Source organism: Sylvia atricapilla, chromosome 10 (genome assembly GCF_009819655.1).
Source record: "Sylvia atricapilla isolate bSylAtr1 chromosome 10, bSylAtr1.pri, whole genome shotgun sequence".
Classification (NCBI taxonomy): domain Eukaryota; kingdom Metazoa; phylum Chordata; class Aves; order Passeriformes; family Sylviidae; genus Sylvia; species Sylvia atricapilla.
In genome coordinates this window covers 10,974,956-10,988,846 of record NC_089149.1, presented here as the reverse complement: position 1 = coordinate 10,988,846, position 13,891 = coordinate 10,974,956, and the positions used below count along the sequence as shown (strand labels likewise).

General features: G+C 49.9%; 1 protein-coding gene across 1 annotated transcript; it reads left to right on the top strand.

The window, feature by feature from the left end:
- The first annotated feature begins 1,983 nt into the window (after positions 1–1,983).
- CLDN1 (claudin 1) lies at positions 1,984–13,337 on the top strand. The gene is made up of 4 exons (XM_066325969.1): positions 1,984–2,283; positions 10,226–10,390; positions 10,807–10,891; positions 11,370–13,337. The coding sequence occupies exons 1-4, from the start codon at positions 2,061–2,063 to the stop codon at positions 11,530–11,532; spliced, it is 636 nt and encodes a 211-aa protein (XP_066182066.1). The 5' UTR covers positions 1,984–2,060; the 3' UTR covers positions 11,533–13,337.
- The last annotated feature ends 554 nt before the right edge of the window (positions 13,338–13,891 follow it).

Here is a 13,891-nt window from a genome sequence, read left to right as displayed (position 1 = left end):
TTGCAGATGGACACTGTTGGACTGAAAGGACTACACAGATGTCAGTGGTCAAATCCCAACACTCCTAACTCTGCTCACCTCAGGTTCACATGAGTTTCTGCCCTGCCTCTTTACTAGGCAAGGAATTGTTCCTCACAGGAACCAGCTCCAACAGCCAGCACCATGCTGGTTTCCCCGCTCCCTGTATCAGAGCCCTCCATGAATACACAGATAAATGCATCTACTTGTTATTTCTGCATTGCCAAAGGAAACTATGCTGCTTTCTTCTTCTTCACTGCCAGAAGTATAAAACTGTGTTCCACAGAGACAGAGGAAAACACCATTTCTTCACATGCAGAATTACATCTCTCTAATCCTTCAAAAGTGAAAAAAGACATAACTGGAAAAGTTTGCTACTAGGCAACTGCGGTGGATTTCATCACATCAGCACTGCTGCCTGGACACTGGAGACCTGCAGCCACAAGTGTTTTCAGAGCAAACCAGCCTTGCTTTGTCTCTGGCTGGTGGAGCAAGATTGCAGTGGCTTTTCTCCCCTTTGACCCCCCCTGCATTGCACAGGACAGGTCAGGTAATCACGAGTCTGTTTGTTTGTCTGTTTGCAAATCTCAGGAAGCAGCTCCAGCAAAATCTCCTAAGTCATCAGAATGCAGCAAAACACGGTGTCAAAACAATGCAACCCCATCCCTACCTCCAGCAGAACCTTTATCAGGAATTATCACCTGCTTATCTCAAAGTCTGGGATTACAGCAGGTCCAGGCTGAAGGACCCCTCTATCCAGCCCGTGGTGAGGGCAGGCAGCACCACCCAGCCCATGCCGTGCCCTCTGAAGGAGACAGCGTTTCCTCACTCTGCCTGTTCTGAGTCCGGATGTGTCAATATTCAAATATTCGGGCAAGAGAAAGGGAAACTACAGTAACTGGACAAACACACACCCGAGAGAAAGGACACTCCTTCCTGGTCTGTAATCCCCTGGTTCAATAAACCTTAGCAAATCACTGAAGTGAAATTTCTCCCAGTAATGCAGAGGTGTACAGAACACTGTCCCTATTAAAACAATTGGTTCAAAAGTTTGGGTTTGTACGTGGACGATGAGTGTTTGCACAGCTGCCTCTCTGAAAGCCCTTCAAAATCAGACTACTCATAATTCCCATGACTGCTCTACTGCCTCCTCTGTAGCTGGTTATCCCGCGTGTGCTGCACGCCCAGGAGCCCGGCAGCAAATCCGCCAGGGGAAAATGCCCCGCTGCTCCGGCTGGCGGCACTGAGGTGTGCTGGGGAAGGTGGTCACACACACAGCAGCGGGACAGGCGGAACTGGCACAGCTCCATCCCCACTGCCCTGCGCTCTGCGCTGGCTCCGGGAGGGAAGGAGGGTCGGAGAGCCGAGTTTACAGCCCCAGCAGGTGAAGGAGCAGCAGCGGGCTGCCAGTCCCGGGGAAGGCGAGTGCGGGTTCACGCTCCAGCACCCCCAGCTCGAGGAGGGACAGACCCACGAGCACAACCAGGGCACCTTTTCGAGGTGCCAAAACATCCAGGGGGGTGCCAGCGCTGCCTCCCCATCCCATGCGGGACAGAAGGGATCATTCCACCAGGGCTTTGTCCAAGGACCGTGCGGGAGTCACCAGGACAAAACCCAGAGGGAGGGGTCACTGTGAACAAACCCCGAAGTGGGGGTCAACCGTGAACAAACCCCGAGGGAGGATCACCAGGGCCAAACCCCGACGGAGGGGTCACTATGAACAAACCGCGAGGGGGGGGTCTCTATGACCAAACCCTGAGAGGGGGTCACCATGAACAAACCCCAAGGGAGGAAGGGGGTCACTGTGAACAAACCCCGAGGGGGGGGTCACCATGACCAAACCCCGAGGGGGGGTCACCCCCGGGTGTCGGCGGGGGCCCCGCGGGGGGCGGGGCGGGGGCCGGCCGGCAGGGGGCGCGCTCGGCGCGGCTTTAAGAGGCGCGCGGGGCGGCGCGCGGGCGGCAGAGCGGCGCGCGGGCCAGTGCGGAGCGCGCGCTCTCGGTCCCCTCGCTGCCACCGTCCCCCCACCCCGGCCCGCAGACATGGCCAGCGGAGGGCTGCAGCTCCTGGGCTTCGTCATGGCCTTCCTCGGCTGGATCGGCATCATCATCAGCACCGCCATGCCCCAGTGGAAGATGGCATCCTACGCGGGGGACAACATCGTCACGGCCCAGGCGCTCTACGAGGGGCTGTGGATGTCGTGCGCCATGCAGAGCACGGGGCAGATCCAGTGCAAGGTGTACGACTCGCTGCTCAAGCTGGAGAGTAAGTTCGGGCTGGGAGGTGGGCAGGGTGTTGGGGTGTCCGTCCCGTCGGGGCCGTCCCCTCCGCCCCAGCGCCTCTTGTTTCGCTCGGAGCGGAGGGTACCAGCGCCGTGGTCTTTACCCGCGTCGGTGCCGGTCGAAGCTCAGGCTGAAATATTTGGTCTGCATTTGCCAGGTCTATTGCACGTCCAATGTCGTGTCCGTCGTCGTCCCCTCGCCCTCCCCCGAGTGCCTGGCGCATTGGGGTCTCATGGTCTCTGTCCCGTTGGATTTACTCAGCCTGTCCCTTCAGGGTCCCCCATTTCTTTCATGACTCCTCATCGTGTCAGGGGTTGGATGCATGTCCTTTGGGGTTCCTCGCTGGCTCTCCCCGCCGGAGCTGAGGGTCCCCGGTGACTCCTTTGGGCCACTCTCGGCAGTGCCGCCTCCCCGGGAGGGCAGCGGGGGCGCTCCAGGGGCAGTGCCCGGGCAGGGGCCGGAGCTGCCCCGCATCCCCCTGCCCGTCCGTGCCCGCCCTCCCAAAATGTCCCGTGGAGAGGAAGGATCCGAGTCTCTACGTGTGTTCCGGAAAGCGCCGTGTTTGCGAACAAGAGCTTTGGGCTGTGGAGGTCCAGCCGGGGACTGGGCTGCCCTCGCTGGGCACGGCTGAGCGGGAGCAGAGCTCAATAGCGTGGGCGGGGTGGACTTTTGGAGCACGGATCCTCTTTGCCTTTGAATGTTTTGGTCATTTTGTGCTCTGGGAAAGTTGCTGCTGTTCCCGTAGAGCTTTTAAGAAGAGGGCTGGCAGGTGAGCTGGCCTTCTGCCCAGGTAGCGCTGCCTGGAGTTTTAAGGCAGGCCACGATAATCTTTGAGTTGCTTATCTTGTCCTGGGACGAAGCATCTCATGCAGGCAGGAGCTGCAGCCTGGGGTGTCACTGGGCTATCAGCCTGGCTGGAGCCTCAGAGAGGGCTGTTTCTCGAGCGCTGGGGCAGGTAACTTATGCTGGCACCCAAAGGGGTTAAAAAAAATGTACGACTTTCTCAATACTCCTCGTCTCATCTCGAATCCTGGAACACCCTCATCCCTCCCTAATTAATAAAATAATAATTGCCGCCTTGGTCACCTTCTCTTTCCCAAAGGAAAGAGCAGGCAGTTTCACGTAAACCGAGGTCCGCGGGGAGTGTCCCCGAGTGCGATTGCCACCAGCCCATCCTGTGTGTCACGCGGTGAAGCCGGACCCACCTTGGCGGCCAGCCCACAAGTGTCCCTCCTGTTCCCCTGCCCCAAACCCCGGTGGCCCTGCAGCTGGGGAAGGGGCGGATCGCGCCCATCGGGGGTGCCGCGCACCCACTCGGCGCTCGCAGGGTGCGGGGCAGGGCTCAGCGCACAATCCCGAGTGCTTGGAGTGGTAATTATGTGTCAGCTCAGCTTCAAGCCTCTTATCTCTCTGGGGGTGAGGGGCGAAGATGCCAGCAGTAGCTGAGGAATCTCCGTCCACCCCCCGGACGGCTTGCGAAAGGTAACCTTGCCTGGGGGCTGTGCGCAGCCCATTGTGCTGTAAATGAGACCCGCCTGCGGAGCCCGCCTTGAACAGGCTCCCCTAAACCTGCCCCAGGCCCTCCAGAGCTGGCCCATTCATGGCTGAGCGCCGAAACCTGCTCCCCTCACCTTTGTCCAGCGAACAATACGGGCTCTTCTCCTCCAGGGCTACAGGGGACGGAGGTGACAGGGACCGAGACTGAGCTTGTGGTGATCTCGCCGAGCTCTGCAGGACGTTGTACCTGGGAATTCTCAAATAACAGGGAGATCACAGGCTATGTTATCCTCACGGGGAAAATCAGCGAGGGCTCCTCGTTCTTGTGGTCCCTCGGCTTGCTTAGGCTGTACCTTTCCCTGGTTTTAAGCAGATCATGCCTGGGGATGTACACTTTATCTCCCTTTTCCCTCCTGGTGTCTCTTTAAAGTCTTGCAGGGACCAGCAGTGCTGGTTTGGGTTGAGGTGCAAAAAACAAACTAAACAAAACCCCCGAACGGTTTATACCCAATTCAAGAGCCATACCTTGGGACAGGTGCAGTGTCCCAAGGAGAGCTCCCTTACTGCGTTTATCTGTGTCCTGGTGAAGGTGGCTCAGCTGTGTGGGCAGAACTTGTGCCTGGCCACACTTTCCTGCCAGGGTTCCACATGCCCCAGGTGCTCTGAGCCACATGTCAGAGCCTCATGCCCTGATGGGAGAGGCTCAGATCTGTAATTACTTTGTCCCCGTAGAAAGGACTGAACCTTCTTGCACCTGCAGTAACTCGTGTCTGTGGGAACGCTGGAAGGCTTTGCCAGCAAGTTTTGGAATATCTGGTAGCTGTTGCCATTCCTCTGGATGTGTCAGTGTTTGGCCGCAAGGCAGAGATGGGGTTGGCACAAGCTGATGAGCACCATTAGCCAACCGAGGGGCCTCCAGCTTCCCGTGTGGGCACACTGCTGGAGTGCACCCGTGCTGGCACTTGTCCCACAGCTGTGTTCAGCTGAGGGCTTATGTCACTGCTCCTATTCAGGCAACAGAAAGGCTGCGTTTTGCTGGCTTACGTGAAAAGCGGTGCGTGGCCACACGCAGACACAGAGGCAACAAATGCCACCCCTGCAACAAGGCTTTGTTGCACAGCCTCAGCATTGTTCTTGTGGCCCTCCAGCATGGTCCATGGAGCTTAGCTAGCTTTGTGCTCCTCGGGGTCTCAGGGGGATGGTCTTAGACAGGAAGGGAGTAGGGCTCCTGGTACCTGTCTCTCAGAGTTTCCAGCCCCACCTAACCACATTCTCCTGTTCAGAGCAGATGTTGTTCTGGATCCTGTCTAGGCTGTTTTAGCTGAAGATACTCATCGACCTGTTTGGTTTTTCTGGGAGAGGTTCTGCGTTTGAGACAAGCCGAGACTCATCTATCACTTCATCACCAAACCTAGTACATCCACAATGAGCTTTTGTGCCCTAGCCCAGAAAATAAACAAGGTTTTGAATGCCTTCTGGGTCAAGCAACATGGCTGAAATGTGAAATCTTCCCTCCTACACCTTTTCCACCCTGGCTGAGCCTGTTCCAAGAACTGGAGAAGAGAATGGGTGGGGAGAAGGAACAGTTCATGCTCAGGTTACTGCTGCTCAGTTCTGGTGGTAGGGGAGTTGGGACGGTGGCCCAGGGAGGGACAAAGTATGAGGGACATGTGTCCAATTCTCCATCTTTAGATCTTGATTAAGCAGGTAGAACCTGCTGGTGGTATCTGTGCTTTCATGTGGGTGAAGGGTTAATTTGCTACCATGTTTCTCAATCTCTGTTCCTTCCTGATGAAAAATCATGATTGAGTGATAAAACAGTCTCACTTGTGCTGGCTTTGAGAAGGTAGAGGGTTACTTGGAATGCCACCGAGGCTGTTCCTGCGCAGTGCCCTGGAGTGTCTGCAAGAGGGGATGGATGGGAGTCTGTTGCAATACACTGGCTTTATTGCTCTGCAAGCAGCTTCTAAGAAGCTTTTAGTAGCTGGTGTTACTATGTTACTAAATCTCTTGGTAAGGGAGTTTCCAGGCTCTGTGGGAAAACAGTCTGCCCAGGCTTCCTCTGACCAAGAATCTGGAAATGGTGGTATCATGTTTGTCTCACTACCGATCTTTATTTGTCATTGAGGGTAGGAGGGCATTAAACCTTACTTGCTTTCAGATATGCAGAGTACAAGGCCACTGTTACCTCCCGAACCTGCCTCTTGAACTGGACATGCAGTATGGAGTTTTCAACCTTCCCATTTTGTAAAAAAACAGGACCCAAACTCCCTGTCCTGCTTTGATACCTCACTACAGACTTTTAGGCTTGTAGGGAGGTGCTTTGAAACTGTCCAGACTGGAATCTGATGCTGATGGGTATGCAGGGTGAGCCTGTGAACGGTCTGGGAAGGGGGTTGAAAGCCCCCAAGCCATTAGCAGTTTTGGGTGCAGTGAGAACTGCCAAGTGTGAGAGATGTTGGCTGGCCACCTCTGAAGCTGTTACTGCTTGTTCAGATCTTCAGTCCCCTGTCTACTGCACAAAAGTAACTTTCACATGCTGGCAGGGCAGGGCAGCAGGATCTCAGCTCTTGCTCCTTCCAGGGAATCCAGCTTTCATGAAACCCCGGTGGGAAGACTTTGAAGGCTGCTGACTTCTCTCGGAGGTGGACAGTGAAACATGCTTCCTGTACTGCCGGGGTGCTTGTAACTTCCCTCCTAAGGATTAGAGGGAACTGCACAGCATCTGTTTCACCTGTGTTCTGTCATCAGTTAGTTGGATGAAGGCCCATGGGAAGGGAAGGAAAAGTCCTTATTTTAAATTAAGGCAGCTGATGAGCATCCTTATCAGAGAATAATCTGCACACTGAGCTGTTACAGCAATTTTGCCTTACAAACAGGCATTACAAAAATCCCATGGCACTTTCCCAACAGCTTTTCTGTAATATAAATGACGTAAACAGATTGAATAAGGAAATGGGATGACAGAGAAAACCCTCAAACATCTGCAGGTGAAGTACTGAAATATTTTTTCTATAACAAAGCAGCTACCAGCAATTCCTTCTGTTTCAGTTAATGATAGTTGTGTGAAGGAGAACTTATTATTTAGGCTTCAGATAAACTGAATAAGGTTGTTCATGTCCAAAACTACTAACAATAACTGAATGTTTGTTAGTATTTTTTAAAAACGTGTGGTTTATTATGTTGAACAGGTGCGAGCTGCAGCTGCATGTTTGTGGGCTTGGGTGGTATTTTCTGCCTTGCAGAATGCATATTTGTTATTAATTGTCATCGGGAGCTTCAAGCCCCTGTTCTTGATTCTTGCTGCTTTGTTGCTGTAGAGTTTTCAGGCCGTGTCTCTCATTGCTAACCAGCAATGAAAAGGCTTGGCTTCAGAGTCAATACTGGTTTGTATTGACAAAATACTGTTGCCATCTGACAGCTGTTTGGTGCCAGACCAGTTTGTCTCACCTCCTGTTGGACTGTTTTTTCCCCAAGGGCTCCCAAGACTGTCTGGGCTTTCCTGTTCCTGTTGGTGAGGCAGTTGGAGCAGCAAGGAGTGTGGGGGAAATCCTGTTTTCTCTCTAATATGGTAGAAATTGTAAAGTTAAATTGCTGTGGATTACTTCTACTCATTGTCGGCAGCCTGTCCCGTTGAGCAGGTTGAGGCAATATTGTACTTGTATAATTTTGGATTTTTAAAGCATCTGGAAAGGCCCGTGTGAACAACAGAACTATTATTAAAGTAGCTTTCCCAGCCTCTGGATGTGCAGCTTCCATTGACAGCGTGTCTGTTAATGTGTAGTTAATAACTGGTAGCTTGTATGATGATTAACTGTGGCCAGTGCAGTGCACACATTGCAGAAGTGGTCGGAGGACAAAAGCACTGCCTCCCAGGCTGTGCTGGGAGCACAGGGCGGGTGGAGGATGGCTGCCTGACACAGTCATGTCACATTACAGCTTCTTGGGACAAAGGAACAGAATGTTCTGCAAAGCCTCCAACCTGTTCTGCTGTCCCACTGCAAGTTTCCTGCATGTTTCTGTCCCCTTATGCCGTGGAGCCATGCATGGGGAGGGGGTGAGGGAGTTGTCCCACCACTGTCTGCTGAGAGTGGGCAGCCCTGGGGAATGCTCACAATGCTGTATTTTGTTCAGCTGCTTCTGCAAAACTGTCATGGCATGCATCCAGTTAATACTTACACATCTTGAGATTTTTGTGTGTTTCGTAGTTGGGTTTTTAGAGGTCACAGAAGCATTTTCCTGTGTTTGTCCCCTGGCACTCTGTGTGAAGGTGAAATGGTTCTTCCCACCCTTATAACTGTTTTTGTAGTTTTCAGAGATAGCACTGCCTATTTTGAGCTTCATGAAAGAACTCTTTCAAAGCCCACTCCTATAAAGTAATTTCTTCTGTAGCAAGACTGAGCCAAACTTACTATAGTCTTGATAAAACAGATTTGGTATCTCTGCAGAAAAGATGGTTTCCCATACCTAGTACAGCCATGGGTCTCTCCAGAGCTGCTGTAGGGCACAGTTTAGCCTTAAATGTGTGGCAGCTGGATTGGTTGCCTGGGTGGCAACCTGTCAGCTGAAGTCTTTCTGAACACTGGCATGGCTTTTGTAAGGTAGAAATTACTTTAGGAGTGTAATCTCTGACACTGGAGATAAATCAATTGAAAACAAGTTTGGATACCACAGTAGTGATTTATGCTTAAGTGACAAATGGCTTTGTTAATGGGTTTCTGTACATCTGTGCAGCCAGATGGGTTTTGATTAACACATGGGTGGTGCAGTGGTGTGTCACCTTCCCCTTTGAAGGAAGTGAGAGAAATTAGCCCAGCTGATGGAGAAATTTTTCCCAAGAAAGCCAACACTCATCTTATAAAAGTGTGTTCCTTCCTGTTGGTCTGATTATTGTTTTCTTACTGTGTTGTTTCTAACTGGTTTCATAATCTATTTACAGAACAATAAGGTTGTGTGTGAAGGGGCAGATCGAGATATGTTTTAGAGCAGAATTATTGCCTGGTGTGGGTCACAGGAGCTGGCCTGTACGAGCAGTTCTGTGGGACAAAGTGTGGTAACGAAGCTGCAGAGGATGTCTGTGTGGCTTTGCTCCCCTCGTGGCCAGTGCCAGTCTGAGCTGTGGGTTTCAGATCGGGCCACAGAGCCCATTGCTGTGGCAGGGGCTCACATGGGTTCACCATGCCCGCCCTGAGTGAGTGTGCAGGTGCTCTGTGCAAGGCTTCAGTCTTGCAGTTCCAGCCTGAAATGTTTTGCGGAGATCTACCAGGATGCAGTCAGGGGTGAACTCCAGACCTGAGATTCAGTGTCGGGGGGAACATTTGTGCCTTGGTTACAGCATCCATCTTGCTTGAAGCTTATTCATTTTATTAACAGCCCTGTTTGTTCTCAGGGTTTTTACAGGGCTATCTATGAAAATTCATTCTGTTCAAACAAACCTGATTTGCCAGACAATAAAGCTCAGGCTCTTATTTCACTGCTAGTCAGATGTTTTGTCACCTGAGGGTTTTTTTAGTAATGACTTAAATTACATTACTACTTTTTTTTTTTTTTTTTTTTTTTTTTTTTTTTTTTTTTTTTTTTGCAATTTCAGTAGCTCACATTCATAGGGGTAGTGTGTCTTCATGCCTTCACACGAGTCCATATAAAAAACCAAATCCCAAGGTACATCAAGTCTGTCTGCTGAGAACTCAGCCAAAGTCAATGCTTGCCTATGGGAGGCATCACCCACTGCTCCAATTCTTCAAAAGCACAAGAGACTCTTAAAACATTTGAGTATCTTTGAGTCAATTAAGCTAAATATTTTAAGTAGAAAAAAAGACAAGGTATTTTTCAATTGGCTAAGAAAGTCCTGTTTCTTTTGCAGTTATATTTTTTTGTACTCTATGGGACTCAAACTGAGAATTTAGCACCAAAAAAAAATCTAAATCAGCACTGAGGTATTTGTATAAAGGACAGGTTTTGGAAGTGTTGAGCAGTAAATGGGCCTTGCTGTCTGCTGTGGCACTATTCATATGTATGTCACTATTCATATTAAAACATGTGCTTAAGTACTTTGTCAAGGTAGAGCCTAAATCTGAATACTTCTTTTGATAAACAGATATGTCCTTCCAATTGGGATTCAAATCATCAAAGAACAAAAGAAGTCTGAGGGCAATTCCCAGGTCATTTCCTTCAAAAAGCCCGTTGCATGCCCTTGTTTGCCATGCATTTTATAAGAGGCTGAGAGTCCTCTGATGCATGGCAGTCTTGAGACTAAAGATTGAGACTAAAGACATTCCTACTGAGAAGGAATGTATCCTTGCTTGGATGTATCCTGCGTAACAGGGAGCAGGAATATTTAGATACGAGATTGCTGAGCCCAGTCATTTGAATTTCGAGTTGTGTCTTGAGTTTGCTTTGTGGGTGACTCAAATCCTATTGTCTTCCAGGCAGTCTGCAGGCCACAAGGGCTTTGATGGTGGCTTCAATACTCCTGGGGCTCGTTGGAATTTTCGTTGCTGTGACAGGCATGAAATGCATGAAGTGCATGGAAGATGACCAGGTGAAGAAGATGAGGATGGCTGTCTTCGGTGGGGTGATCTTCATCATTTCAGGTTGGTCACGTGCAGATGTGTTGAGTGTTAAATGTGCTGTTTCCTAGGTGGCATATACCCTGTGCAGGACGTGGGAGAGCTGCTCCAAGTGCATTTTGGTCTGGGAACTCCTTAGAGGACTTTGGTTCAGGCTACCCGAGGCACCTTGGCACTGGCATTACAATCTCCATGTCTGTTGGCAGAGCTGAGTTTGACCCTGCTTCAGTGGAGAAAAGGCTGTTAGCAGAGCAGTCCTGCCTTTGCTGCAGTGTAACTGGGAAGTCTCAAATCTGTCCCTCCCAGTCAGCACTAAGTAGAGCAGCTTAGAACTTTTCAGGGTAGCAGCTCAGCTTTACTCCGGATGCTGATTCTGCTGCATCCTTATTTTGCTGATTGTTTTTCCTTAAGCCATGACATTATGTTCTGTTTGTGTGCAGGTCTGGCAGCGCTGGTAGCCACGTCGTGGTATGGCAACAGAGTGGCTCGGGCCTTTTATGACCCTTTCACCCCTGTCAACACCAGGTACTGACCCATTTGGTATCACACACTATAGCTGAGCATGACAAATACTCCCAGGGCTTAGTTTTGAGTAGCAGTCACTCAAAACAAAGGAGTTTTCTGAACTAGCTGGGTTGGCTTCAGGCTGCGCAGAAAGAGCTTGAGACCAGACCTCATTATCCATGTGGCTCTTAGGTCTTGGCTTTTCAGGTAACGTCACTGCCACAGACCTCACTGGTGGGACTTCTCTGAGTTTGACCCCACTACATGCTCTTGGTTTACACAGAGCTTTGCTTGCAGCTGTTGGGGGTGACCCAAAATACTGGAGAAACCCAGCTCTGAGCTTTGGGGGTCAAAAAAGCCTGACTGCTCCAAGCTGCTGCCTTGTAGGAAGCCACACCCATCCCAGTTTCTCCTTCCTTCTGCTTTGTGTGAATGTATTACTAGAAGTAATACTTCTGGATTACAGTGATTCTCACTTTCTCCCTTCCTTCTTCTCCAGATTTGAGTTTGGTTCAGCTCTTTTCATTGGCTGGGCAGCTTCATCTCTGGCCATACTGGGGGGATCCTTTCTCTGCTGCTCCTGTCCACGGAGAGAAACTTCATATCCACCCACCCGAGGCTACCCAAAAAATGCCTCCTCCACAGGGAAGGATTATGTATAATGCAACAAAGAAGAGGAGCCACCAGCACTGGTAGTGCATTTTGGAGAGGACACTACAATGCCACTGTCCTGAGCAGAGTCCAAGCTCTAGGTTCTGCCTTCCTCTTTTCCTGAAAATGTGTATATTTTTGTAATCCTCTTGGCTACTGGACGTAACTTCTCCTTTCTCTCCCAGCCCATGGAGGAAGGCTAGCCTAGACTCATAGGTATTGCCACTGGAAAAATGAGACCTCCAAGCTTGGGTTAATTTTAGTATTTGGGAGCAAAAGGGAAAATGATACTGTTTTTATAGACGGATGTTGGTGCTTTTTTTTAGCTGTTTTTTTTGTTGTTGGTTTTTTTGTTTTTTTTTTTTTTTTTTTTGTAATAGATTGTAACAATTCAGTCCCATATCCCATTAAGTTAGAGCCCAGTGTGGTGTGTGTAGAAATTAAAGGAACATATATTATATACAAAATGATGAAACCAATAGCTTAAGGGAAAACATAATTTTGAAAAAAAGACTTTACCTGTAGGAATGTTTGAAGAGATGTAAAATGCTCTTGTACTGTTTTATTGGCATCATCTTTAATACCCTCCTTTCCATGCAAAGGGTCAGAAACAAATTGCTGTGACTTAAGTGGAAATCCGCTGTCTGTGCACATGCTGTTGGCTAATGGAAGATGCAGTGTAAGGTAGAGACCACAGAAGTTACCAGACTCCCAAAGCATCTGCAGGTTTCCCTGGTGTCAGGGAAGAGCTCAGAGAAAAGGATTGCCTTCTGTTTTCACTGTGTGTCTCTGATGAGGCTGTGGCTGTTCCTTAGAGTGCTGCCAGTGATTGTTTCTCTGTGCTCCCACCCTGGCAGCTGAGCTTGAAGCTTTATCCCCCTGTGTGTGTTACAGGTCACCTTTTAACACTCTTTTTTCCTCGAGGTTTTCTCATTTGGGCTTAGTTTCCCAATCTCTGTTTGCCCGATGCAGCTAGCTGTGTTAAACCAAACTGAATGCACTGCCACTCCCTGATGTTTCCCCAAAGATACCTCACACGCTGCCATTCCATCCTGTCTATTTCTTGTAAACACTTTCAGTGATGATATGAAGGCAAATTCCAAGAAAACGGACCCAAAGGTTATGGCATTTGCTTGTAATTCAAGCTCACCAAAGAGGAAGAAACAACCATTTTAAAGATGTAGTCATCCTTGCATATTGAGTCATATCTAAAAATATAATAATGCTGTTCATCAAAGGTTCCCCCTTCTCCTGAAACACCCAGTCAGTCACTTGGCGTGGGCTGACACCGGGTGTTAATTCCTGTGATCCCTAGAGGGATGGTGCCACTTCTCCAAAGCTCAGCCTTTTTGCATAGAAGGAAACTGATGCTTCTGACCAGGCTTTATAATTGTGTGTATGTTCAGAGGCATCAGATCTCTTGATTTCCTTCTGTAGACAGGGAGAGCCTCTGGCTGAGCTGTGTGCCACGTTGGTGGTCTGTACAAGCCTTGTACCTCTGTTTTACCTGACTCCTACAGCATAAAGTTACTAAAAGAAACCAACCAGAGCATTTGCTTCAGGCTCTAGTTGATGTTGGCCTGTACTTGGAGCTGGGCCATGTGGCTTCCCCTTCTCCATGGGGAATTGCCTGTGCACAGCAGCTGCCTCAGGAGACCTCTTGTCTCGGGAGGTGGCAGCTCAGGTCACATTGAAGAGCTGCTGAAGTCTCTGCTTTTGTTTTTGCATTAACCCTGAGCCAGGGAGCAGATGCTTGTATCGGGAACTTGTACAAAGTGTTTAAACAATTTCAATAAATGAACTTTTTTAAGGAAAATCAGACTATTACTTCATTTCTTGTTTTTGAGCAGAACTTGGAACGGTGCACATAGAAGTGAAGAGTGGGACTTGGGCTTTTGGGAGCCTGCCTGCCAGGATGGAGGTTGTTTGGCTGTGTGTATCTACAGCAGACATAGGTGGGGACAGATCTTTTGCAGTGAGTCAGGCAGTTGTGGCCTCTGGCAGAAACTCACCCAGTAATCTGCTCCGATTGCAGCCCAGGAACCAGAAGGTCTGCTCTGCTCCTCGGCAGGGCAGGCTGCACCCTGGGTGGAGCAGGAAGGGGCAGGGGGAAGGCAGATGGCTCCCTTGCAGGGGAGTGGGAGCTGCAGGAATGGGGAGGGGATGGGGCACAGAGCCAAGGTGTTCCCAGGAGAGGTGCTCTGCCTTCAGAGCAGCGAGAGTGCTGCTGTTCCATATGGGACTCCTTCCATCTCACCCTAAACCCCTTTAGGAGGGAGTGTACTGTGCTTCTATTGTGACAGCAAGACCATTTTTGCAGGCCAGATAGAGAATGGTTCCTGTTGGGCATGGGAGTCTTCTAACCTACCA